Genomic DNA, 27,892 nt, shown 5'->3' on the forward strand with positions numbered 1-27,892 from the left:
GCTGATTTCCTGCATCGAGGTGGATGGAATTAGTCAACATAAGACCCGAGTGCCGATGCTTGGGGAAAGCCCGAGTGAGTATCTGTCAAATGCTGTCGAATTTTCCTGGCTTCCTCCCACTAAAATTTCTCCTCAGTTTGTTTCTACCAGGGTCATACAGGAACCAGGGATCAGCAATGTTTGCTCCTGGACTTTCCCACCGTTGTCATACTGACAACCAGCAAAGTTCTGGGGTGGAGAATTGGGATGGCCAGTCTAGCCCCAGAAAGATGACCTTGCACTCCAGGTTAAATTGCCAATTCTTTACATATTGGCTCCAGTCTAATGTGTGGTCCCAGGCCAGTTCATTAAAGAAAGTCACCGTCCAAGGGGCGCCTGGGTGGCACAGCGGTTGAGCGTCTGCCTTCGGCTCAGGGCGTGATCCCAGCGTTCTGGGATCGAGCCCCACATCAGGCTCCTCCGCTATGAGCCTGCTTCTTCCTCTCCTACTCCCCCTGCTTGTGTTCCCTCTCTCGCTGGCTGTCTCTATCTCTGTCGAATAGGTAAAATCTTTAAAAAAAAAAAAAAAAAAAAAAGAAAGTCACCGTCCCAAACTTGCCATGTGAGGGAAACTCATTTTTCAGCTTCTGCTGCACAAAATGTTTTGTATTTCTGAGCCCTTGCTCTCTCTGGGCCAGTTCCTTTTTCCTGGACTGACCATTTCAGTTCTTTCTGCTCATTTAGGTTCGCCACAAATTCGTAGCCTCTTCCTCAAAGTCCATCTCCTCTGACTGGTAACCCACTTGTATCTTTCCCTTTTCTGATCTCTCAACTTACTCTCATGCCATTTCACTAAGCATTTACTTAGAGACAACTTGTCTATTGTCCACTTGAACAGCTATTTGTACATGCTTTTGCTTTTTAAGTTTTCAAGTGTTTATTCCTAATGTGTTCTCTGGATCTTACACTCTTTAAAGGAGACAACTGTGACTTCTGTTTTATGTTGCCACCACTCCTACACCCCCAGCAAAATATTCTATTCATACCTAGTACTCTGAATATTTACTCACTTGATTTAATCTGATGTTGACACTAGTTTATTGTTTCTTCCACCTAGTTACTTGCTGATGAAGGGGATCAAAATATGCAGGAAAAGCTCTCTGCCTACACCCCTCCCCCACCCCAGTCTTTCTGTCTAAAAGCAGGGCATAAATTTCCCTTTGTAAAGGTGTGTCCTTCTCCCATTACGAAGAGGAGGATAACTTACTCACGGGAGGCAACTCCTATCAATGGTGAAGTCCCAACTGGAGTCTGCATAACAAATCCTACTAAATATCCTTATCTTTTATTAGTTTCCCCCGCATACCTACCTTCCCATAATTTACTTCCCCTAGAAGTCCAACTCTTTGTCTAGTTACTTTTCCATAGTTTATCACTCTTTGTTAAAACAGAATATGATTCCCCACATCTAACCACTTTTTTGGTCCTTCCTATCTCTTCCATGAAGACTTCCAGATACATATGTAATAAACTCTTTTTCCTGTTAATCTGTCTTTTGTCAGTTTAATTTACAGGGCCTGGGTGCATAACCTAAGAGGGTGCAGGAGAAAGTTTTCCTCCCCTACATTACTTTCAATTCCTAATACATCAGATGGGCTGCCCCAAAAATTATTAAAGAGGGTTATTTTGAACAAGAAAAAATTTACAGACACATAATATTGTTTTCAAGTATTTGGAAGTTTTGTAAAATGGAGAGAGATTAGACTGTCCGCCAGAAGGTCACACCAAGATGTTGGGGAATATCAGGTAGTGACATTCCAGAGGGCAATTATATATTGGGGGTCTCTTTAGACTGGACCTCCTTGAAGGTCTCTTCAACTTTGGGATCCTATGAAAACCAAAAACAAAACAAAACAACAAAAAAAGTATTGATATTTTAATTAAACCCGCAATCTCAGTCTTGGGAGTAGGGTATTTATGAGTGTGTACATGTGGGTGGATACAGTTATGTATCTTCTGCCCTTTTCTTCAGTTTTTTCCTCTTTCTATGGAAAACGATCACATGACTCCAAATGCTAAAAATTCTGCGTACGTTTCCCACAAAGATCCAGGTTAAGAAGAGAATAACTTGGGGGTGGGGGGAAGACCAGAGAAAGAGCACCGAAACAACCACCCTGCTGAGAAATGTGTTACTTTCACTCCTGCATGGGACTGACTCACAGTGATGACTCTCGGGGCTCCCCTCATTTGCATAGCAACACCGTAGAGTGGCAGGATGAAATGGGTTTCCTGCAAGGAGCAGTTCTTCGTTGCGGAGGTGAGGGACTGCAGGGTATACAAGGGAGAAGGGTGGGAGAGGAGGAAAGGAGAGTGGAAGGGATGTGGGAATGAAAAGTGGAGCCCGTGGAAGCAGAGAGCAAGTGCTCCCCAGTTAGCAGTCTTGTTCCACAGCTCCCTCCGTTGCATTTGACCCAAGAGAAAATCAGAAGAAGGTGGATAGGGAAAGACATCAGGGAAAAAACAGGTGTACTTATTTAAGCTGGGGAGAAAGCTTCCCATAGATTGCATGTTTATGTCCATTACCCAGGTTTTATGCTAAGCAAATAACCCAGAGAACACCACTGCTGACTTTCTTATTCCATGACACCTCTCATACCCTATAAATGCAAGTGTCCAGAGCACCCCTTCACCTGGTCCCCAACTCACAGTAGCCATTAAGGCAGGAAGGTACCTCTTTACTTTTGCTGTTGGCCTCCATCACAGATGTCTGGAGCTGCACAGGTCTTTGGGGGTAATCTGGTTCAACCCCCTCAGCTGATGATGGAGGTTGGATGGCTTTCCCAAAGACTACCTCTGGGGGAGGAGCCAGGCTTGGACAGAGGCCTCTTGACTCCCTCTAATATCCATCTTCAAATAAATGGGCTCTTCTCTCCAACTCTTCCAGGGCCATTTTTCTCTTTAACAAAGTGCTGTCAAGGAAGGAAAGTGATTCTAATATTAATAGCCTTACATGGTAGGGAAAGCCCTACAGCTCACAAAGCATTTTCATAGACTTGATTTTATTTGCCTCTCACAATTGCACGAGGAAAAGATGATAAATCTCTCCGTTTCACAAGTTAAGAAATTGAGACCTAAAAAGTGCATGGCAACTGTCCAAAGCCATGCAGTTTTCAAATAACAGAGCTTGCAATCCAAAACAGGGCTTCTGACCCCAAGAACAGAGAGGTAGTGCAGATGCAGGCTGGAGAAAAGTTTACAACACAGATGCCCAGGACACGGTGGAAAGGAGAACCAAGTCAGAGGATCAGCCCTGAAAAATGAGCAGCATCGTCTAAGTAATGTCTGGACTAGAGTCAGGACACCTGAGTGACTCTGCCTGTTCTCTGAAGATGAGGAGAAATATAACCAGCCTTTTACTTGTTTTATTCTTAACCCTTTATAGCCTTTGCACATTGTTTTACACACATTTATCTGGGTGCCAACAAGATAAATGGAAACAAGAGCAGGCCAGATGGTTTCAGTGACAGCTCTTACGATGTCTTGCTCTACTGACTTTTCATCTCCAGTTCTCGAAGATTATATAGCGGTGGGAAGTTGCCGTCTCTGCACTTGCTGTTTGTAATGATAGAATTTTTAAAACAATTCCGTTAAGTCTGAATTGCAAGTACTACGGAAGGTATTATATGGGAAGTACATAGTTTGAGATCTTAAAAATTAACCAAATCCTAACCAGAGTAAATTTGGCAATTTAAAAAAAGTGTGGGTGGGGGTAAGCAACATATCTAATGTCAGCAAGGATGTTGGACAAAGGGCATCCTTCATACATACGTGTGGGGATATAAATTAGTAATTTAGTGAAACATGTCTATAACTTTAATAATGTTCATATTTTGTCCATTATGTTTTATTAGTCATAGTAACATTTTTAAAAAGTAGAACTATGCACATGGTTCATCTCCAACTTTAGGCTATGTTTTTGGAGATTTTATCCACTTTATTATAGCTCTCATTCAGGACTCCATCCACTTAAATTAATAGAATAGCAGCACACATATGTAAGATGGCTTGAGCCAACCTTTCTATGCCAAGGTTAAATGTTGGTACTTAAAGGTAGGAAGGCTTAGTTTGCCACCAAAAGTACCTGCTGGGAAAATGATTATCAGAATGGTAGATCTCAGCAGAGGCTAATAACCTCCTACAGGCTGTGGGAACATACTCAGGGTTTAATAGTAAAAATATTTCACAAACAAATTTAGAATCTTAATTCTCTCCCTTGAGGAAAGACTGAAGAGAATGAGCTAGGATTACATGCTGGTTAGTATCGGACCAGACAGAAACCAGCACTCATCACTGAGGCATCAGACCTGAAAAAGAAAGTGAACTAGGTTTATATTTCAGCAAACTAAAACGAAATTAAACAAAAACCAATTTCATTCTAAAATTTTTCCAGGAATTAAATGAAACCCCTTGAGATAAATGGAAACATCCCAGAGTTCTACCCACAAAACAGAGAAGCCCCAAAATCACTACCCTCAAAAACGCTTTTTAACAAGATGCTAGAAGATTCATTCCGATCTGCCTCCAAGTAGTGCCAGGGCCAACAACGTGTCTTGTGGGTAGAACTGACACTGGGTGCTAAGAGTCATATGCATTACCAGAAGGGACTTCAGATCACCTATTTCAACCACCTCCCTTCCCAGATAAAGAAACCAAGCACTTCCCTCTAAGGAAGTGGGTTGCCCAGCCTGGCTCGCTAACTCAGCCACATACTGCCAGAAAATGGAGCGGAGGGGGGTGGGGGAATGGGATAGGCTGGTGGTGGGTATTAAGGAGGGCACGTATTACATGGTGCACTGGGTGTTATACACAAGTAATGAATCATGGAACTTTACATCAAAAACTAGGGATGTACTGTATGGTGACTAACATAATATAATAAAAAAATTATTATAAAAAAAAAAGAAAAGAAAAGGAACTCAAAGGCAGTGCCCTTGCTTCCCAGTGCGGGGCTCATTTCCTCTGCCAACTCTGGGCTCTCTGGAGAGATTTCCTGTGCAACCCGTGCATAGTACTTCACCTCCCCTTTTCCCTACTCTGAAGCTCAAGTGGTGATACCTGGCTCCTGAGAGGGGAGCGACCATGGCAGGGGAGATGGAGAACTCCCACAGAGCTCTTGCCAGGAGGGAGTAGTGAGGCGACCAGTACACAGTGATGCACACCTGCCTTATTCCACTGACCAAACCCTTTGGGGAAACCTGACCTTAGGAAGTTTGGAATCATCAGGATCACTGGGGATTGAAAACTCAGGAAAAATGAGAAGGGCATAACTGATTCTTTGGTTTCTGTGAGCCTTTCTCCTTATTACCTTCGTCCTCTGTGTTTTCCTAACCATACCTCACAGGGCTGTTGTGAGGACTGAGGTAACAGTGCCCACACGGGGCAGATTCCAGTCCCTGGGAGAAAGCTGACGAGCCCAGTGCCATGAGCTAGAGATAAGGGTCATTCCTGTGAGAAGCACTTGAGCTACACTGACCAAAGGGCAGGAACCATCAGGAAGTGGAAAGGCAGGGAAAAAAACAAAACTCAGGAACTCAACAAGGGGAAAATTGTTTCAAATGGCTTTGGTCAAAGGATCACTTTTTTTGTAAACACACCAAAATGAAACATTTCGTTTTCATGAAACTTGGACTTTGCAGTAGTAACGGAAGTATCATGGAGTATTTCTGTGCTGGCAGGCACTTCTCACTTGCTCTTAGTCATGCCTCACAAGCACCCTCCAGGCAGTGAGTATCCCCATTTTACAGATCAAATAACAAGCAGCTCAACACTTACCCTAAGTTATTTGGTAAGTGGCAGAGGAGAGACCCCATTCCAGCAACTCTTATCAAATTGTCTTTTTTGACAACTATCTTTTCATATTGACACTTCATTTATCCAGGAGAGTTAAGGAATAAGGTAGCATAAAATTTTCCAAGATAGGACATATTTCTCTAAGGCCCACAAACTATCTTAACTATTTCTATGGCAAAATTAAATGTAAACAGACTTCTCTTTTTGAGTGAACTATATAGATAACGTATATTTTTTTTGTCCTGGTAAATCTGGGCCATCACGGATCTTAGCGCTGTATGGCAGTGACACCCTCAAGGGAGAACAACCTCCTAGAGGTCACCCCTACATGAGCGGCCTATCAGTGCCTACAGCAGGAAGAGGAACATAAGGACACTGAGCAGAAACATATCCTTTAAATGCTTACCAACTTCTTTAACGTTACTGTAAGTTGGGAAACTACACACACACGCATTTTTAAAATACTGATGTAAAGACTCACTGAGTTCCTAACAGTCAATTTAACACCATTAGCATCTATCGTGGCTGCAGGATACATGGTCTTCTCCCTTCAATTCTTTTGGTTAGCTTGTAGAGCGCTGAAATGTCAGCAAGGTAAACTTGGCTTTACGGCTATTACAGACTGCTAGATCTGCCTACTCTCCTATTCTGCCTCAGTTTCTCCACGTGTGAAGGATAGTGAGTCCTACTGACAAAATGCTGGACCTTTCTGGAAATGATCATTTGAGACACCCCCTTTTCTTCATATCAGTACCCCATGGTAGACCACACCCCTTTTTGATACTCTCATGGCCCCCTCAATTCCTATAGTTCTTATTGTATATGCCCTCATTGTATTTTAGAATTTCTTTTGACACATTAGATATAAATCCCCAACCGGGAGGCCTCAAGCGTGTGCAGTCCTATATTTGCACCCACTGCTGAGCAGAGCACAATACAGGACTCATTGCCAGTGCTCAGTTCATGTCAGATTCCACCCTGATGCCACTTCCCTCTCCTGACTCTGTAGATATTTCCAATAGAACTTGGATCTCACATCTGGCAGAAAAAAAAAAAATCAAAGATGAAACTAGAATTCCCCATCTTCTGCCCCATGGTTTCACGGTAAGGTGTTCCCCTCATCAAAAAGGGAGAAGGAAGTACTTCACCAATCTTAGAACCAACACAACCTCCTTTACAGAACAGCTTCCAGTTCATGTGACACAGGCCCCCATAAAGTCACGCTTTTGTTTTTGTTTTTTGTTTTTTTTTTTTTATTTAAGTAAACTTAAAAGTTCTTGGGAAGCTACTCAGAGCATTACAGCAGGAAAGAAGCCACCTGGGCCCCTTCACAAACTTCCGCGCAAAAAGATGAAGAGCTGAACATCCAGGTGCAAGTGGTTTCACAAGGATCCTGTAAGGGGATCTCTTTATGGGCCAGAACTCACAGTATTGAGATGTCTGATATATCAGGTATTACATCACCATGAATGGGCTTTGATTCAGGCTCAAAAAAGGCAGACAAAGGGTCAACTCTCCTGGACTTTCACTCACTGGCATCCTACGGCCACTTAGGTATTCCAAATTGGCCAAGTTTGGCTTGCACAACTTTAACTGATTAATGCTGGTGTCACTGAGGAAGAAAACTGCCTAAAGTCCTAAGCCCCAAGGACAGCACAGCAGCCTGCTGCCACCCTGTGGTGACTTGGTGCAAACGTGGAAGCAGCAAATTCTGCAGGGCAGAGCTTTCAAGGAAAACAAAATTAAAAGTGTCCACAAAAGCACACAGTATTAAGGCCATGTGTATAATATAAAAATAGGTAAGTTTATTCATTGTCTCAGATATTTAGGTCAGAAGTATGTATTAGTTTTAATTGGTGCTACAGAAAAGAAAGCTTTCTTGGCCTTCATGACTTGCTTCAGAGCTTCACTCTACCAGCACAGAACAACCCAAAGACTATTCCAAACCGATGTACTCAGGAGAGAAAAGACAGCCAACAAACAAGGAAAGGATGAGCAGAAACCAGCTGTGCTCCCCCCAGATTCTCAGAATTGTATGTTATTTGCAGCGAATAATGGTTTGGTTTGTTCTGGATGGGAGATAAGGAGAATGAATGAAGACAGAACAGTCTTAGTCCTTGCCCACTTTCTTTTCTTTACCCCACGCCAGCTTTCATTACCCATTCCCAAAGCTCAGCGTCGTCACATGTCCCTCAACTTCAGTTTAATTAACACTGTTATTCAGGAAATGAAGGCAAAGGCTGGCAGGAGCAGGGAGAGGAAATATGTTAGAAATGTTCTTGGGAGAGCCCCAAACTTCAGAAATGAGTTCTCCTCAGATGAGGAAGATGATGCCCTCGGAGACCATGACCTGGTTATCGTCCTGCATTTTGCTCAGCGCAGCCTGGATCTCTGCTGAAGAGAAGGGCTCTTCTCTGTCCTGGTTGATGGATTCTGTGAGGCGATTCATGCCCACGGACTGTGCATGAGCTTCCCGGAACACATCCAAGAGGGCCACCTTGAATTCCTTCAACCTGCTCAAGTCAGGAAAAGATAGGTGAGAGAGAAGTAAACAAACCCAAAAGCTCTCAGGCAAGATCTATGTAAGTATTAATACAGTATAGACATCCCCCAACATTCTATTATAGAGCGCCACTTTCTGCTCACCTGGATTCACTCAATTCCACCCTCTGGGACTCCTTGGTCTCCTGTGAGTCTGCTGTCTTTGGAGTGTGCACTTCAGAGGATAAATGGTTGCAGATAACGGGAAGACAACACGGTGAAGCCATTTCCACAGACACCAGAGAGGTAATCTTCTCCACTCCCCCCACCTCACTGAGCCCACTGAACACCCACTTCCTAGATTCTTATGGAACCAGCCAAGGTAAAAAAACTGAGTCAGGCAAGAGACCCTCAACATACATTATCTGAGATGCTTACGCCGGGCGTGGCAAAGAACACAGTTCCTCGGGAAGGAAGCAAACAACTGAGCAAAACCCACCTTCCAAAGTTTTGACTGGGTTTCCCAAGGTTCTCTTGGAACAAACCTCTTGAACACAGGGCCCTGAGCACAGGGAACCAAACTGCAACCCACCAGAAAATGTAGTACACAGAGCAACTAAAGTTACCAAAGGAACCACCTCTTTATCAATAGGAGACATTCACTCACCTTGAGGCATTTCCTCCTCTGTGTCACTGAAGTCATAGGGGTCATAGGAGCCCCCATCCTTGGCATCAGAGTGACGAGTCCTCCTCCTAAAATACCCGTAGCAGTTAAGAGAAAGGCTTTGGAGAAAACCATCCTATGCCTCTGACCAGAGAAAAAGAACTAGAACGATCTACAATCAAAGGAAAATGCTAGGCCCAGGCCTGTACAAATTGTCACTTTTTCCTGAAAGAGACCAAAAGTCTCTGGACTAGAACACAAACAGGTCCTGCTTCCCAATGCTCTTTTTCTCTATCAACCACCTTAGACATTCAGTCACAGGCATGAAAGGGAAAAGTTACCATGAGGAAAGGATTCTGGAAGATACACTCAAAAACCTGTTTGAGTTAGTGTGCTCCTGCTACTTAGCGTTTCTTTAGCAGGGAAGAGGTCAAAAGCATTCTACCAGGGGTGCCTGAGTGGCGCAGTCGGTTAGGCGTCCAACTCTTGGTTTCCACTCAGGTCATGATCTCAGGGCCCTGATCTCAGGGTTAGGGGATCAAGCCCTACAACAGGCTCCATGCTCAGCATGGAAGTCTACTGAAGTGTCTCTCTCTTCCCCCACCCACCCCCTGCCGTGCATGCAGACAGTCTGTCTTTCTCTCTCTAAAATAAATAAATAAATCTTTAAAAAAAAAAAAAAAAGGCATCATACGAAAGAATAGAGTGGCTGGCTAAGCTCTCTACCTTGCCTAGGTTGTCTTTAGCCACCAACCCTACAGATTTAGGCACCCTTTCCCCCAAAAAACTTGATGGCAACCAGCAGTACTGATCCACCTCCCTCCCCTCTCCCCAGCCCCAACTCACGTCTTTGTCTCCTTTCTCTTTGCTCTGCCTTACCTCTTGCTCTTCTGCTCTTGGTCCTCCTGGCTTTTCTCCTCTTCATCCTCTGTCTCTGATTCATCCTCATTTCGCTTCTTTCGTTTCTTCTCCTTCTCTAGAACCTAAGACCAAGCCAAGCATGGGTGGGTGGGAAGGGTCACTGATGCTGGGAAACTGAATGAAGAACTCTGAGTAAGAGTCCCTTCTATACCATCAGCAGAAATAACTTCCATAGGTCTAATGACTGAGCCTCTTTCATCCCTGACTCCTAGAACCAGGGGAAGAAGAATAGGCTGCTACCTATCTTAAAAATGCTGAGAGGTGGGGTGCCTGAGTGCCTCAGTCAGTTAAGTGTCCAACTCTTGATGTCAGTTCAAGTCATGATCTTAGGATCATGGGACCGAGCCCCACATCGGGCTCCTCGTTCAGCAGGGAGTCTACTTGAGATTTTCTCTCCCTGTCCCTCTGCCCCTCCTCCCGTGCTCTCTCTAAAATAAATAAGACTTAAAAAAAAAATGCTGACAGGTATGTTCAATTCCTTTGACATAGTAGATACTTAATGAGTATTTAAGGAACAAAGAAATGAATAAAAAGAAGTCCAGCCATAATGGTTAAGTGGAAAACAATTCATTTCTTTATAGGTCAGGTGGTTAATTTAACTTAACGACAACTCCTACCCTAGCAAAAAGAGTAAGCAAAGAAAAGCCTATCAGACCCACAACTAAACCCCAGAGAGCTACAATTCACTCAACTGGAGAGGGGGTGGGCAACAAGGAAAAGATAGTGAAGGCTTCAAGGCTCGGTGTCTTACAATGACAGAAACACAATGTTAAAAGCAGACACAGAGAAAGAATGACAGGCCCAAGGTTGAGAATTCACCTTCTGATGCAAGTTTTTGAGACGCCAATGGGATACCTGAAGAGACTGGCAAGGGAAAAGGTATAGAGGGAAGAGGAAGATCACCACTGTTAATCCTTTGGAAACCTCTACTTTTTTAAGAGACTAAGGAAGTATGAAAAGGCAGAGAAGCAGTCAATTGATGGTACAGCACTTCAATGAAACCAGAATCTCTGGGGCCTCTAGGGGTTCTGGCATCAGTATTTTAAAGCTTCCCAGCTAAATGCTACTTTCCACTAATGACTTAAATGCACGTGTCAACATGGAGGGCTGGGCAGCCCAAGCACCAACACTTACTCAGGAGGAGCTCTCAGGCCGAAACATGTGAACCCTCACCTTCTTGAAGTAAGCATACTGGACCAGCTCCACAGCTTCCTCTGCGTCCTGCAGGTCCACGGTCTTGCTCATGCGGGCCTTGGCATGGGCTGTGGCCAATCGAATCAGAGTTTCCAGTGTCCGGGCTGTAACTGGGGATGTCTGGGGAAGAGCACAAGGGAGGATTACTTGTCCAGAATTCCTTAGGCATGTCCATCATTCCTACAGTACAGAAAAGGATAAAGATACTACTAGAATGACTGTAGGAAGTAAAAGGAAAGGATTCAGAGCTCTGTATTCTGTATAAACGCCACATAAAATTCAGAAAATTAAAAATAGCCAAGGAAATATGAATGTTGAGGGGGAAAGGGGTAGGTGAACAGGGAAGAAGAAAATGAGGCACCTAAGAGGTGGGAAGAAAAAAGGCTAGAAAGACTACAATAGTGAAGGAGGAAAAATAATCCTTCACTGCCAACCTGCAATGCTCCAGGAACTTTGCTTTTATATCAACTGCATCGTTTAACACTCTCATTAACTTCTCCAAGTTTTACAGATGAGGTCAGGGCTTCAAGTAACTTAGGCAAGGTCACACTAAAGGAGGGGTATGAAAGAGGTCATCCGAGGACAAATGTTTAAAGTTGGGTAAATTCAAGTCCAAAGGAGGAACAGAATTCTGGCATGTTCTCATCAAGTGGTTCTCATGGGGCGGGGGGGGAGGGGTGAGTTGTACATACTCCTATCTTTTTAAAATGCTATTGGCAGAGAATGGCATCTCTGACCTAATGAGTCAAAATATCTATGTTTAGGACTGGACATGCATTCTTTTTAAGTTTCTGGTGATTATGATATGCCCGCCTAGTTAAGCATCCCTGACATTACCCAACCTTCTCATTTTATGGATAAAAAAACTATGAGCTGAGATGTGAAGAGATTAGTGCAAGACCCAAAAATTAGCTGAAGACCTGGATTTACAACAGAGGGCTAGTTCTTTCTGTCACACCCCCACATCTCCCATTGTATGATCCTTGACCTGGTCACTTCTACGTTCACGTTTCCCAAATTATCATGGGATGGGGTATTATTTATACCCCATGGAACGGTATAAACAATACTTCATCCCATGTTCAAAAACAAATATATTCACTTTTAAATAAATTCACCAAATCTTTTAATGATTTAGAAGCTATCAGAGGGTGGAGATTACACACTCCATTATAAGCTCCAATTCTTGGATAACCTAAAAAGCAAGAGAAATCCTAGCTTACATTAGCATAACTACAGAATCCAAATTGAGAGATTTACCAGACCCACTAAGACCACAACTAAAACGGTGTTTTGTTCAATGAGAAGGTTTATGACACACTGGAATATGTTCACGTGAGGGAAATAATTAAAAAGAAAAGGGGCTGCTTAATCTGAAGAAGACAAGTCATACACAATCCCCAGAAAACAAAATTAAGACCCATGGGTCTAAGTCATGAGGAAGCAAGTTTAAGCCCAATAAACAGAAAAATATTCTAACATTTCAACAGGCATGTTGCTACTGGAGGTGTCAAGGAAGAATGCAGAAGTTTCAGAAGATGGAATGCCTATCTGGGTGTGAGGCTGGAATAGGCTCTAAATCCAAGAGTCTATGTCTATAGCACATAACAGTCTTGGACTTAGGTCTTTCTGCCATGAAATCCTGTATAAACTCTACTGCCCCACAAAGTTTAGATAAATTCACAGGCAGATTTCTTGAAATAGCTTTGGATAACAATTATGGTTATCCCACTAATCATTTGTCAAAGTTCAGCTCAAATACCACACTCTCTTCCCTCAAATTCATACCCCTTCTATAAAGTCTAAAGGGAAAACTAGTAACTTCTTCATCTATACTCACTCCAATCATCTTTCACATTCATTCCCTTTTAAGTACTATACTGTGGTAGTTACTTATAAATATGCATATATGATCTTTCCATCTACCTTCCTACCTCCTAAGTTCCAGATCTGAGTTCTCCGAGGATAGTTCCTCCTATTTTAACCCTGCATGTAATAACAGACACCAGTTCAGTTCCCAAAAGTGGCTCCTTATGTTCGCAGAATGAATCATAACTTCTGGAAGCCAATGTCATCTGAACTAATGAGATACCGGTGTTCTCACTTCATTTTCCTTTTGTAAAAGGAAATTATTAGAATTGTAGAACAGGAAGCCCTTCAGACAAGACAGAAAAAGGTAAGTAATCACTAAGTAAAATGCTTTCAGAGCTCCCAGATAACAGGGACTGCCCAGCCTTCTACTTCAGGAATTCCCAGGTCCATCTTCCTTGTGGGGACTCACCCTGGCAGTGTCCGAGCTCATGCTGTCTTGGCTGCGCAGGCGTGAGTACTCTTCTGCAATGTAAGCGGCTGACTCCTGAGTTAGGATGGGCTTGATGATTTTGGCCACGTGGATGTACTTCCTCATGAACGCTGCACTCACCATCTTCTCCCTGGATGCACACACAGTGAATTCTTCTTCTCTGCCACACTCTGGCACTTGACTGGGGTGGGGGCTTGGCCTCTCCTCAGAGATACAATCTAGAATCCACTATCATAAATCCCATTTACATAGAATGTGTACGAAACCCTTTCATATATGTTTATTGAATTCTGTAGCTATTACTTAGATATTTGTGAGGTAAACAGTACAGGTAAAAGTTTAGGTATTATTTGCCCTATTTAATAGGTTAAAAACTACAGCTCACGGAAGACTTAAATTCACTTTTCTGACTCTAAATTCTATGTTCTTAAATGACAGGTTTGAATCTACATGCTTCCTACTGCACCACAGCCCTAAACAGAGGTATAAGATTTCACATTTCATGCTTTGAACACCTGAACCCCAGTCTCCTTTATCCAATTCCACCTGCACAGCACCCAGGGCTTGCCATCTACTGTCCCTTCAACATTAGCTTGCCACAAAAGGCTACAGGATTTGTGCAGTACTTCATGTACGAGGATAACATCATATACCTACCATCAGTTGAGCATGTTGTCAAAGCCTTCCATTTTAGAAAGATTAGAACCTAAGCTTATCACCATAAACACTTATAAGGCAACAGGCCAGGAAAAGAGGTATGTAAGTGTAGGATCCAGAAAAGAAAACAGGGTCACATGGCTAAGAATCCAAGCACGATCTGGCCTGGGCAGCACATGAAAACTTGCTAATATGACAGAAATCGCAGGTTCACTCAAGGGAGAAGTATGAAGAACACTCACTTTTTCTTCTTGGTCCCATGCAGAAGGTTGTCATGCTTCTCATAAATCTGGGTGTCCTGCTGGTCTTCCTGGTTAAAATTGGGATCGTCTGTGGCCAGGTTATCCACGGCACTACCCAGAGGCATAGCTGGAAAACCCAAGTTGGAAGAAAGGAGAGTAAGAAATTGCTTCTTCTGAAGAGAGAAAAGACTAACAAAGCAAAGACACACAGACACGTGGAGCCCACAGTAAGAAAGGTGGAACCACCTGGCTCACAAAAGATGCCCAAAGGTGTTCCTACACCCAGAAATGGACAAAAGACACATCTTAGGATAACTCCCAGTGAGCAAGAAGGGAGTGGTCACACAGGCAAGGGCACCTGCAACTTCAACCCAGAAACGGAAACACCTACCACAACCTGGGCCAGGTCTGAGATAACCGCATCTGTTTAGGTCCCCCTCCATTAGTCAGTCTGACTCTTTCCATGGCCTCACCATCGCCATCCTGTTCCCCAGGTGCCCTGTAACGGTGCATCCTAAGGACGTGGTCCGAGATCTCCCGATCCTGCTCAGGGTCCATCTGATCCAGCATGATGAAGAGTAAGTCAAACCGGGATAGCAGTGAGTCCTGCAGTCCAATGTTCTCCATGGGGGTCTTATACTGATCATACTGTGGAACATAAGGAAAAAGGGAAGTGGAGGCAACATCAATGGGGAAGAAAGGACAAGGAGGCTATTTAAAGCTATTAAAGTACTTAATTCAGTTCCTCCACCTGCAACCCTTCTCTCACTGAAGCTCAGGAGACCTGAGCAAACTCAGAGCCCCACCTCCTAGCTGATGTGCCTCTAATAAGCTTACTGTAGGTCTCAAACCAGCTTCCTCCTTCCCAAGCTTTATTCTGCTCCCGCCATTCCCAGGGCAGGACCAATCCTGAAAGATGATTCTTTCTCTCCTACCTGTTATAAAGTTGACAAGCTGGCTAAGCCAAAATCACTTGGAAACTTTGGAGTCCCTACTCAGAAGGTAGTAAGTGAAACCGCAATGAAAATGGTCAATAATCTATAAATCATAATGTCTTAAGGATCAAGGGAGATCTTCCCTGGGACTCAAGGACCTCTATACTTTTTTATCTTTCAATTCGGGGCCTATGAGGCTACCCACCCGTAGATACTTCACAGTCAGAGGGTCTAACAACCTTGTGGGTAATATCACTAATGATTCTGACCAAGTTCCCATTTCAGGACCTGCCGTTTTCTCCCTACATTTCCCAATATAATTCTTCAGAACGACATAAACATATGTTACCATTAATCTAAAAATCAAGGTTCTCAACCCAAGCTATGCATTATCAGCAACCTATGGAGCCTTCTAAACCATAGCTACCAAGAGCCCCAACCCAAAGATTTGAATTCAGAAACCCTGAACTGGGGGCCAGGCACCTGCATGTTTAAAAAACTCCACCAAAACAGGTAACCCCATACACTGTGGAATTATAAATTGCCAGAGCACAGTATGGGCTCTGGGTTCACATCCTGACTCTGCCATTTTCTAGCTTGTGACTCCTGAGTAAATTACTTAATTTTTTACGCCTCTATTTTCTCACCTGTAAGACAAGGATAATAACTACTTACCCATGAGGTTATTGTGAAGATAAAAGCAAAGTATTTGTAAGTCTTAGTTAACAGCATTGTTATGGTACAATCTTTAAAGAGAGCAATTTGGCAATCTCTACCAAAATGAAAATGCATATAACTCTTTAATCCAGTGATTCCGTTATGAGGTATTTATCATACAGATATGTGTAACAAAATACACATAAAGGGATATTCACTACAACTTCATTTCATAATCGCAAGAGGGAAAAGGGAAAATGCCAAATGCCCATCAAATGGAGACTAAGCAAATTACTATAAATCCATACAATGGAATATAAGACAGCTGCCACCCCCCAAAAAAAGAAAAAAATAAAGGCAAAATTCGGCAAACCCAAGCTGGATAAATATAAAAGATACACCTTAGCACATCATCATCATAGTAAAATACAAAGATAAACAGACTAATTTGGTAACAAGGAGCCAGTATAGTTGTTGGTACACGCTTAAGTTTTTGTCTCCCCAAACACTCAAGAGTTGTTAGTGGTTATCTCTTGGAAAAGGGACAGGAGAGAAAAGAAAGGCTTTTAATGTCCATACTGCACTCTCTGTTCTGTTTATACATCCTACCATCTGCATGTGGTACTTTTATTGTAACAGTAATACAGGTTACTGGGTTGTGAGACCGCAGGTCACTTTGGTTTTCTTCTTTGTATTTTTAATTACTTGAAACAAATAACTTTCCAGGGGTTTCTGATGTAGATAAAAAGGTGAGGAACCATTACACTAAATCAAGGACAACAGCAAAATGATGGCTGAGCTTAACTTTAGTCTTTGGCCTAGTATTCCTCTGGGATACCAAGAATCAACTTCATGGCCCAGCTATTCAGCAAAACTAAACAAAGGGGAGGCCAACTGGAAAGTGCCTGATTCCACTCACCCTGCCATAGACAGGGTTGGCAGCTGCCAAAACACTGCAGCGGGCATTCAGCCGAGCATGGATGCCAGCCTTGGCGATGGTGACTCGACCCTGCTCCATCACTTCGTGGATGGCTGTGCGGTCCATGTCGGACATCTTGTCAAATTCATCGATGCAAACCACACCTCGGTCAGCAAGGACCATGGCCCCTGCTTCCAGACGGCGCTCCCCTGGGAAATGAGGAGGTAAAGATACATTTTACTATCCAGGTTGTAGAAGACGAGGGGAGAGATTTCAATCTCCTTCCTAAGCACTCAATGTCGCTCATGAGAATATAGTGAGGAGCGGTCAGTTCTTAGAGACAGAGAAAAACCCTCGCAGGTCAACCTTTTTAGCTTCAATCTGAATGATCCCTAAGCAGCCAGCCTCCAACAAACTTCTTTCATGGATTCTCTATCTTCATCTTCAATTCCCCAACTAGATCTCTGCTCTCTTTTCACTGGTCTTCATATCCCTTCCTCTAATTTATAAAATAGCACAATCTTCATTTTTATTTCCCTTCCCATTTATAAAGCTTTCTCCTTCAAAAACTGTCTTCTAGGGGGCGCCTGGATGGCACAGCGGTTAAGCGTCTGCCTTCGGCTCAGGGCGTGATCCGGCATTATGGGATCGAGCCCCACATCAGGCTCCTCCGCTATGAGCCTGCTTCTTCCTCTCCCACTCCCCCTACTTGTGTTCCCTCTCTCGCTGGCTGTCTCTATCTCTGTCAAATAAATAAATAAAATCTTTAAAAAAAAAAAAAAACTGTCTTCTAGGAGACATTCTTATCCATAGAGGACCACCCAAAGACTTAAATAATTTACCCCTTATTGCCAAAGGATACTCAGTCCTCTACAACCCAGCTCAAACTAACCTTTCTAGTGTATCTTCCCAATACAAGCATCCCGAGAGCAAACTCAAAGAAACTATGCTTGATCTCACTGCAGGACCTTTGCTAAAGACTCTTCTTATACCCTTACCGGTTTCCTGGTCTGTGGTGACAGCAGCCGTCAGACCCACTCCAGAGGAACCCCGGCCAGTGGTGGGTATAGCCCGGGGAGCAGTGCACAGAACATAGCGTAGAAGCTGAGACTTGGCAACCGATGGGTCCCCTGTAATTGGGTGGGGACAGTGGTGACTTCCTAGGAAAATCTTCCCCCTACCCCAGGAAGTTCTACTTTTCTAGCACAGCTCTTAGCATAACAGAAATTTACAGTAATTGGTTGTAAATAATATTCCTTTCACTTTCCCTTTACCGTTCACGGAAGAATTTATTTTAGACATAAATCAGGAAACACAAAAATGAGAATAGTAAGAAAAGATTCATTTTAGTCTTCTGCCTTTTGATGCAACTGAAATACACCAGGTAGAGAATACACAATCATATAGATTATAGATTCCCACAAGCATACTCCACAAGCTAAGACCAAGAGTCTGATACAAATCCCCAATGCCATACCGATCAGGAGAATATTGATGTCCCCACGGATGTGGCTGCCATTTTCAAGGTCTCGTTCCACCCCTCCCAAGAGCAAGCAGAGAATTGCCTTCTTAACATAGTCATGCCCATGGATGCTAGGGGCCAACGACCTGGCCAGCTGGTCAAAGATATCCTACAGGAGGAATAACCAAAAGCGTGAAAAGCCTAGTGAGATTCAGTGGGGTTTTGCTGAGCTCTGCTTTATACTTCAGCCTATAAAAATGCTTGAAGAACTCCATAAATGTAGATACTATTTCTAACTGTAAAAGCTTTTCTTAAGACAAATCACACTGATCAGACCACTGTCAGAACAGATAAAGAGAAAGCCTGGATTCCAAAACCTGCTTAGAGGTTTAATCTTTAAGAAAAAAGTATTTCCAGGTTCAAAACACTTTAGGTTTAATAAAAATGTTTGTTGTGATTCCAGTAACCTTTTGCTTTGGTTTGGTTTGGGTTTGTTTTTTCAGTAACCTTTATCACACAGGCATATACAGATGACCCTTGAACAATGCAGAAGTTAGGGGTGCCAACCCCCTGTGCAGTTGAAAATACATGTAAAACTTTTGATCCCCTAAAAATTTTACTAATACCCTACTGCTGACCTCGCCTTACCAGTAACATAAAAACAGTCAATTGACACATTTTTATGATACGTACTATATGATGTATTCATAAAATAAGTAAGCTAGAGAAAGGAAAATGTCATAAAGAAAATCATAAGGAAGAAAAACACATTTATAGTACTGTACTGTATTTATCAGAAAAAAACCCACAAGCAAGCAAACCCACACAGTTCAAACTCATGTTGTTCAAGGTCAACTGTATTTTCTTCAATTCTACCTGTGGACATTCTGTCTTTAAAAAGAAAACCAAATTAGAGAACTAAAACAAAAATAACCTATTTTAAACTTAAGTAACAATGCATCACTACTGTCTTCCATATAGACTTATTGGTACATTGATATTCTCTTATTCTAGTACTTGTATTAGGTTCAAATAGCAGCCCAGCAGGTAACAAAACAGAAATATTAAACAGCAAAATCACCCTTTTACTTGCTGACTGGGTCAAAACTAAAAGCTAACACTACATCCTATAGAGACAAAACCTTAACCCTCCTCATGATCCAATACAAAGATGAAAGGTGGCCCATGCGAAAGGCAACCCTAATAAATCCATCCCCACCCTTAAATCCCTAAAAGATGCTCAGACCTTGGAACGGGTTTTACTGAACTTCTTGATCTTGGCTATATCCTCAGCAGAGAATGAAGGCTGAACGTCCTTGCTCATTTGCTTCACATTACAGGCAATCAGGATAGTCCTGGGACAAAGAGGGGAATAAGAAGCAGCCTGTGGTTTTCAATTTCTAGCATCAGAGCCAACAGCAAATCAGAAAACAATAAAGAAAAAAAGATAAGTTGTTCTGAAATCAACAACTGATTTTCTCTTAGTCTATGACACAAATAGGCTGATGATTCTTCACCTCAGGAATCTATCCTCTGCTGCCCCACAGATCTTTCTTCAGACCGAAGTGTGGATGAGAAGAAGGTGGGAATACGTGAGAAACTCACGTAAGTCATGAGGCTATAACCATGTTACCAGTAACTCCCACTTTTAGCATAAGATAGTATTACCAGTTTTATCTGATAGAAAAGAGGTATCCCATCTCCCAGGCAGCTAGACTGCTCCACCTGTCTGATGTATTCTCCAGAATATGTCAAACTAGAGCAAGAATACTACCAGAAATGCAAGCTACCAGCAGCATGCCAAATACCTCACAACTGCCTCTTTACCTGAAGGTCCCTGAGGTGTAGCCTCCCTTCTTTCCCGGGAGGCAACGGTAGGTCCCCACCACCTGGACTCGGTCACCAGGCTTCACTTTATCTACCAAGTCATCATCCAGAATGACATCCACAGAGCGGGGAAGTTGGCCAGCTGGGGCCTTCTCTGGCATCTCCTGGATGGTGATGGTCTGGTGGTCCTTGTAGACAGAAAGGCCATATTCGGTCTCGAGGGGATTGTTTTCCTCATCCTGAAAAAGACACACAGAAAAGCATTGTTATCTCGTCCTGGTCTTAGAAATGCCACACTCATTTTTTTGTAGGAAAGAAATATAATCTGGAAATGACCTCATGAGATTTTAGTATCTAAGAACAAAAAAAGCCAAATGTCTTCTCCAATTTTTCCATTCCCATCTGTTCTAGTAACAATCATCTAATGAAAGGGACAACTATAGTCTGATGGAACCATGGCATTGTTAATATCTAAATTAAGATACTTATTTCCCCTGTACTATGACACAGTATTTCCACTCCTAGGTAATACCCAACAGAAACATTCATCCAAAGCCACATACTACAATGTTTACAGCAGCATTACTCCCAATAGCCAAAATTAGAAAATAGCCAAATGCCATCAACAGAATGATTAAATAAATGTGGTATATCCACCCAAGCAAACACTATACAGCGATGAAAATACATAAAATATACCTATACACAACATGGATGAATCTCAAAAACATCTGTTGAACAAAGGAAGCCCAACACAGGAGTATTTAGATAAAATATAAAAACAGGCAGAAGTACTCTGTGTTGCTAGATATCAGGATAGGATTAACCTTGGAGAGTGTGGGCCCTCAAATACTTCTGAGTGCTAGGAAGGTTCTGTTTCCTGGTTTGGATGCTCATTTTACAGGTATTTTCAGCTTGTGAAATTTCAGTAAGCTGCATACTTATATAAACTTTCCTGTATATATATTAAACTTTAGTAAAAACATTTTAAACTTTTACTTCCTTGCTATTTGAATTTTCTAAAAACACAACAGTTACCGTTTACTGAGTGCTTATTATGTACAAGGTATTGTGCTATTATCTTATGAGATGATCTCAGGTAATCATCCTAACAACTCAGTAAAGCAGGTATTTTTCACGTGTAAACAAATAAGGAAACCGAGGCTGGAGAGGTTAAATTAGCTCCCCAAGTCACACAGGAAATTGCAGAGCCAGGACTTGAGGCAAGTGTAACTCCAAAGTCATATTCTTCAGCATCATACTAGATGACCTCCAGGAATCCAATGTATTTCAGGTTTTGAGCAAAGCTTGGCCCTGATAATCAGCAGAAGAGTATTCCCTGAGCAATTACTGAAGACATTCTAGAAGGAGGGATCTTAATGAAGAAGACAGCAGGATGACTTAGAAAATGCAACTGGCCTGAAAGCAAAAGGACATGGGTCCTAGTCCTTGGGGTCATCACTAACTGGGACCACGTGCAAGTCACTTAACCTCTCCAAATCTCAGCATTTCACCTGGAGACAAACTAAATGATTCTAAAGTATGCCTCAGTTATAATTCTAAGATACTCATTCTTGTTTTATGTTAAGATTCCTGCACCAATTGAGTTGAAAATAAGAATTGTGTCTCATTCATATCTGTATCCTCCTTAATAATTCTTTGGATACAGTGGCTCTCAATTAAAATTTGATGGCAGGGGCGGGTACTCTTTGATAGAATGAATTCAGACATCAAGTAACCAACATTAATCATCTTCTCTCTCATTAAGAGAGCCTCACATTGTCCTCAGTTCAGATCAATCTGAACACTAAGTATGAAGCCATTTCCAATGCCATTCTCCTCCCAACCCAAAGTAAAATATTTGCAAAGATTTCATGGTAACATTATAGCATAAGTATTCTCCCATATTACTTTAAGTAGATTATAAAGTTATATATAACTTTGCTAAAAGATCTATGTAGATTAATGACTTTTTTCAATCCTTCCATAATTTGCCAAATTTTCTAAAGTGAATATTTATTTTTTTTTTTTTAAATTAGGATTGAAGATGTTCATATTAAACTCTGGCTAGCAATCAATCTTTCCTTTAGATTAATCCTTACTTTTCATTTGATTTATTTTAGAAGACTTCAGATATCACTCAATTATTTGCATTAAAACAGACATCTTTGACTCCAACCTCCCAAGAAGCCCAATTAATTCATTCTCCTCACCTTGGTGGGATAGACAGAGCTGGAAGGAAAAGCCACCAGGGTGGTGAGATCAGAATAACGTCGCTCTATAGTCTTCTTGGTAGCAGGGCAGTAATGTACACTGCGGACGACTTTGGGACGAACTAGAGAGCCTGGCAATGGAAAAAATATGCATATAAAATCATGCAACTAAACAATGACAGAGGTGGAATCTGACCCAGGCAAGTGTATCATGACTGTAAACACTGTGTTCTTCTGACTAGTTTAAGCTACTTCAATAATATTTGTCATTTACTCATTTTTATATTTATATTTAGAACATCAACATATCTATGTAAAACTTCAAGTACAACCGATCCTGACCAAGAAATAATAGGAGTTCAGAGTTAGAATGAGGAGATTCCCAAAAGCCAAGACTCCCCTACACTCCGCAGAATTCAGCATTCTGGACCCCCAATCATTGTGCACACCACAGCTCCTTCTAGCTTCACCCTGTTAAGTTCAATGCAATATGCTACCCAGCTCTACTCAGCCTCTCCTGCTTCCCCAGCCCCTCTTAAGTCTATCCCACTTCCACTCCCTTAGCCCCCACTTGAAGCCACTCACACTTAGTGACAATGCCCTCCACGCAGACTACACAGCTGAGGAAGCAGGAGGTAAGAGTCCGGGGAGAGACATGCTTGGAGCCAAAGCTGCCCTCCAATCCTATGTAGAACTCCTCATACTGCTTGGCATAGGTAGCATCAATGGAGGCCACAAAATCCTTTAAAGCCCGCTGGAAGGCAACCAGCTCCTCAAAGGCATTGCTCAGGAGGCTGTACATGGGCAAGAGAGAGAATAATTAGGCAGAGAGAAAAAAACTCGAAAAAATTGACCCTCAAAAATAAAAGCGGTGTGAAAATCTAGTGCCTGCTTTCTCCTGCTATCCTAGAAGACTCAGTAAAATACATCAGAACTGACAGCTAACTTGAATTCAACTTCTCAAAGATGCAGAAATGGTAACTCAGTTAAACATGGAAGGAGGAGCTCTTAAAGGAAAATGCCCACCACCTACTTTGGGAAGAAGAAAAAAACACAGAAGAGAGTGAGGCAATGAGGGTCAAAAACATTTCATCCAGGTCCTCTCCTGGGAAGCCTGTTCCAATCCGGGGAAGAGAAAGGGGAGCCATTGTCACTCAGAGCCAGGATATCCTCTTGGGAACCCTTACCACTTACCGGTTAGCCCTCTTCTCATTTTTCCTGCGCAGGTCATTCACATTGACAATCAATCGGTGTTGGTTGTCACTGATCAGCTCCCGAACTTTGCTCTGATAAATTCCTTGGTCTTCCTGCAAAATACCCACCACATATCACAACAGTCACAAACTCAAAATAGGACTGTTATTTAAACAGAGGCAGTTCTCACAGCAAGATAAATCAATCTCTGCAGCAGAACTAACCTCCAATTTCTCCACATTTTCACTCACTAGCCTGAGACTCCAAATACACTCTAAGAGGCCACTGAAGGAGTTATAATGATCTCTTCAACATCCATGCTATTATTTCTATTATCATCTGCAGCTTTTCTGTATGCAGTCATTTCTCAACTTCTAATGGGGAATTAAAACAAGCTCATAGAAAGTCTAAAAGGACACATAAAAATCTTGTCAAAACGTCAATTAGCATATTAAAATGACTTCATTTAAGAATTACATAGGGAATTAAAATATCGTATTTCTCGATCAGCTGTATAATAGGGAAAGAGTTCTCTCAAAACCGGACCTAAAGGAAGAGGGAGCTTTACTATTTGTTTACAGACCCAGCATTATCGAGCCTTTAAGATGCTTTACCCATATTCTATGGCTTCCGATCTTGAGTGGCATACAACCCCCCCCCCCCAGCATGGCAAACACTTCTCTTCTGCATCTCCTTTGGCACCGAAAGGTGCGACCACGTCACGAAGTCTTTTCCGCCCTGTAAGAAGTCAGTCCTTACAACTTGCAGGTTTATAAGGCAGCGGGTCACTACCTTTCTACAGCATTCTTTCAGGATCTCCACACTCCCTCCAAATTCAGAGAGCCGGGAGTTATTTCCGAAAGGTCAAAGGGAGCTGTGCCATTTTGTGTGCGCTTGAAAGAAACCCGTCGCCTTTCGCGAGACCCCGCCATCATTTGCCCTGAGGAGAGCCACAGGATTGCTCTCTCCAGGCTGCACGTACAGGAGACCAACCGAGGACTCCACCGCGAAAAACGTTACGAGATCGGGGATGGAAGCCTCCTGAGGGCGCCGGCCCGGCCGCAACAGTCCGCGTGGAGCAGCTTCTGCCGCGGCCTCCCTCGGCCTGTCAGCGTCCCCAGGGGCTCCAAGCGCCAGAGTCTCGGGGCCCCGCGCCTCCCTCACCTCGTCATCCAAGAAGTCCAGGTAATCTCTCTGCGCCTCTCGCAGCTCTACGTCGTCCAATACCACTGTCCCCGCCATGCTCGCCGGCAGGGACCGCTGCCTCCAGTTCCGCGCGGAGGGTCTTCAGATGACCCCGCCTCGGCGCGAAAACTTCCGAACGTTTCCCGCCACCAAAGGCTACGTCGGGAAGGGGCGGGGTTTTCCGGAAGAATATACAGATTCTGATTGGCCGATTCCTCTTACGCGAGAATAGCGAGTATCCAATCGAGAACTGTTCTTCTTCGTCTTTCCAGAGCGGCGCCTCGCGGTGGCGGGAAATGTGACATCCGGAGCCCTCTGTTTCTCCCCTCACTGACAGAAAAGCTGACCAACGGGGACGGAAGGAGGCTCGCGGAGTCTATCATTGCACAGCGGGGCGAGGCGAGACGCGCTGCATTCTGGGAGTCGTAGTCTTCCCCCTTTTACCGGATGTTTTGTAGGGCTTTATTTTTTTTCAAGCTGCGGTGCCTTGACCTGCTGCTGAGAGAGAAGACAGCCTGGCGGTTGTGCTAAAAGTAACCTAGACGTCAGAGAATGGGAGTTTATACGCAAAGAGATAAAAACATAAAAGCAAATCGTTTTTTTTAAATGCAAGTCAGGTGTGCTGGGTATGTTTCTCAAGCAATTGCCCTCAAGTGGCATTCCGAGAAAAAAAAGTGAATTTTGAGAATCCGTGGGATGGGAATAGAATAATAGCATCTTTGGGAAAGGTTCTTTAGTTCAGCGACCCGTTTGCTCTCTGAATACCATTGCCTGAAAGTACCCCGTAAAAATAGGCGGCGGAAGAGGGCGAAATGAAAGAAACGTTTTCAGTATTGAATTCCGCCCCCTAGAGATGGCCTGATGTGTTATTCTACAAAATTCAACACATAATTACTACACCATCTTACTTGCAAATTGGTAAGTTAAAGCCTTTCTCGCCTTATAAGGAGATCCCAAGATCTTTTAAAATAACTTAGTTTATTGAAAGATAATTAAATAGAAGAAACAGAAAAGTATTTCAAGCCACTCTTTAAGTATCAATCGTAATTAAGATATAGCAAATCTGAAATTACAAATAACTAGAACATCAATTGCATGTTTGCAACCATTGCAAAAACGGGGGGGGGTTGCTTGTTTTTAGTCTTTTGTGGTTTATACTTTTTAGATTTATTCTTGAGGTATAATTTATATACAGTAAAATGCACAAAACTTAAGTGTACAGCTCAATGAATTTTTATTATGTGTATACCCATGTAACCACCCAGTGCACAGTCAAGAACAGTCCCATTGCCCCAGAATGTGTTTTTTATTTTACTGAACAGGACTAGACACCTATTAATTACATATCTGAAATTTCAGCCAATTAATTATTAGCTTATGTTCAAAGGTCTCCAGGACTCACTTTGCCCTAATAAGTATTCTAAGTATAATCTGCCTAAACAAAATATATATGCCATCTGTTTGTATGTGAATATGTATTTTTAGTTATTACACAGTTTATAGTTTCTTTGTGTTTGGTGTCATCCTAATGGGTAGATACATTGATCCTTAGTCAAGGAAAAAAGGTGGCCATCTGACTGCTTGCTTTTGTTTATATTAACAGGCAAAATGTTTTTAAAAATAGAAAGAAATTCTACATGAGGATCCCGTTTGCAATTATACAGTGAGAGATAATTACTTATTAACTTAAGAGTACCTTTATCCCTTGATCATAGCTATCATTTTATGACTATATTGAAGGCACTACCGACAATATTCTCAGCTCTGGAAACAAGTTGAAATTGATACTAAAAGAACCAGGACGCTTTGTTCAAGCAAGCAAATTAAGCAAATAATTTCATTTGCAAAGGAAAAGTTCAAAGGAGTGGGAGTATGAAAACCAAATCCATGACTCTAACACACTTTTCTGTGGGCTTCAGTTTCCTCATATAAAAGATGAGGAAATTAGAAAATTCCTAATAATTTCTCCCATTCTAACATTCCATGAGCCCATGGCAAATATGGAAATGGTGTAAAGACAATTCCATTTAAAATTAATCATGCTGTGTTTCTTGATAAAGGCTTAATTTGCCTTAATGTCATAATCTTCAGTCATGAAAGACATGTGGATATTTAATTGTTTCTCCCTTTCATTCGGGCATGAGATCTTTGAGCAAAGAAAGTGTTTTATTTGTTATTCCCTACTCCTCCAAACCACTCAGAAAGAAAAATCAATCCGGTTGTTATTAAAAAAAAAAATGCTAGGGGTATTTGTATGCATCTCATACAGTCTATATAGAGTCTACCTGAGCTTAGCCAATGGCCTTCTTCTACTTCTTGTTCAGAAGGAAGAGGCAGGTGTAACCTGATGAAGTAGTATATCAGTCGTTTCCACTGTTGCTCGCATTCTTGCTTTCCCTCTGTATCCATTTTCTCTCCACCCTATGCCTTGATGGACCTAAGCCAGTCTCCAAGGCTAAAAAAACACTAGGGGGCTCCCTGGAGAGCAGAAGCATGCAGGAAGATGGTGGAAAATAAAAGATTACAAAGTATATGTAGTACTTCCATTTTCCATGTCCTTAGGGACCAAAAAATACCCAAAGGCATCATAATAAAAACGATTTATTCTCACTAAATGATACATATCTCTCTTCAAACCAATGAGCAATATTACGTGTTGCAAAACTTGAAACAATACTCCGTGATTAAGAATGAGATTTAGGCACTCAGGAAAATGCCATATGCCATTATATACCTTTGGCCTTCACTCAGAGGCCACAAAAGATTGGAAGTCAAAAACTCCACACCTCTAGGTGCCAGAGCAGCCTAAGGAATAACATACAGGACCAGGCTTGCCCTGGCTAAGCTGATCTGTTTTCTTATGTTCTACAGACTTGTCAGAATCTTCTCTACATGCTGTAGTCTGGGGTCTTGAGTACCAAGATCAGCAGGCTCATTTCTCTTTCTGGCTGCTCTAATTATTAGTTGTGCGACTGTGGGCAACTTAATTAACTACTCTGTACCTCAGTTTCCTCATCTTGAAAATCAGGAGTGGTATCTAGTTTAAAGAATGGTTTGAGTATTCAGTGAGGTAATAACAGATGAAAAATATTGAGAAACGTGCCTGGGGACGCCTGGTGGCTCAGCCGGTTGAGCGTCTGCCTTCAACTTGGGTTGTGATCCCAGGGTCCTGGGATCAAGTCCCAAGTCGGGCTCCTTGTTCAGTGCGGA

At 42.5% G+C, this 27,892-nt stretch overlaps 1 protein-coding gene across 1 annotated transcript; it reads right to left on the reverse strand.

Moving 5' to 3' along the window:
• Positions 1-7,614: 7,614 nt before the first annotated feature.
• MCM3 (minichromosome maintenance complex component 3) lies at positions 7,615-24,996 on the reverse strand. Its single transcript, XM_026507257.4, has 17 exons — positions 24,662-24,996; positions 23,498-23,610; positions 22,889-23,097; positions 22,304-22,434; positions 20,091-20,329; positions 19,510-19,618; positions 18,279-18,432; positions 17,800-17,931; positions 16,802-17,010; positions 14,764-14,938; positions 14,291-14,417; positions 13,371-13,521; positions 11,069-11,209; positions 9,854-9,957; positions 8,978-9,063; positions 8,476-8,545; positions 7,615-8,342 (listed from the first exon to the last, which is right to left on the reverse strand). Exons 1-17 carry the CDS (start codon positions 24,737-24,739, stop codon positions 8,144-8,146), a joined length of 2,427 nt encoding a protein of 808 aa, XP_026363042.3. The 5' UTR covers positions 24,740-24,996; the 3' UTR covers positions 7,615-8,143.
• Positions 24,997-27,892: the final 2,896 nt, after the last annotated feature.

Source organism: Ursus arctos, unplaced genomic scaffold (genome assembly GCF_023065955.2).
Source record: "Ursus arctos isolate Adak ecotype North America unplaced genomic scaffold, UrsArc2.0 scaffold_29, whole genome shotgun sequence".
Classification (NCBI taxonomy): Eukaryota; Metazoa; Chordata; class Mammalia; order Carnivora; family Ursidae; genus Ursus; species Ursus arctos.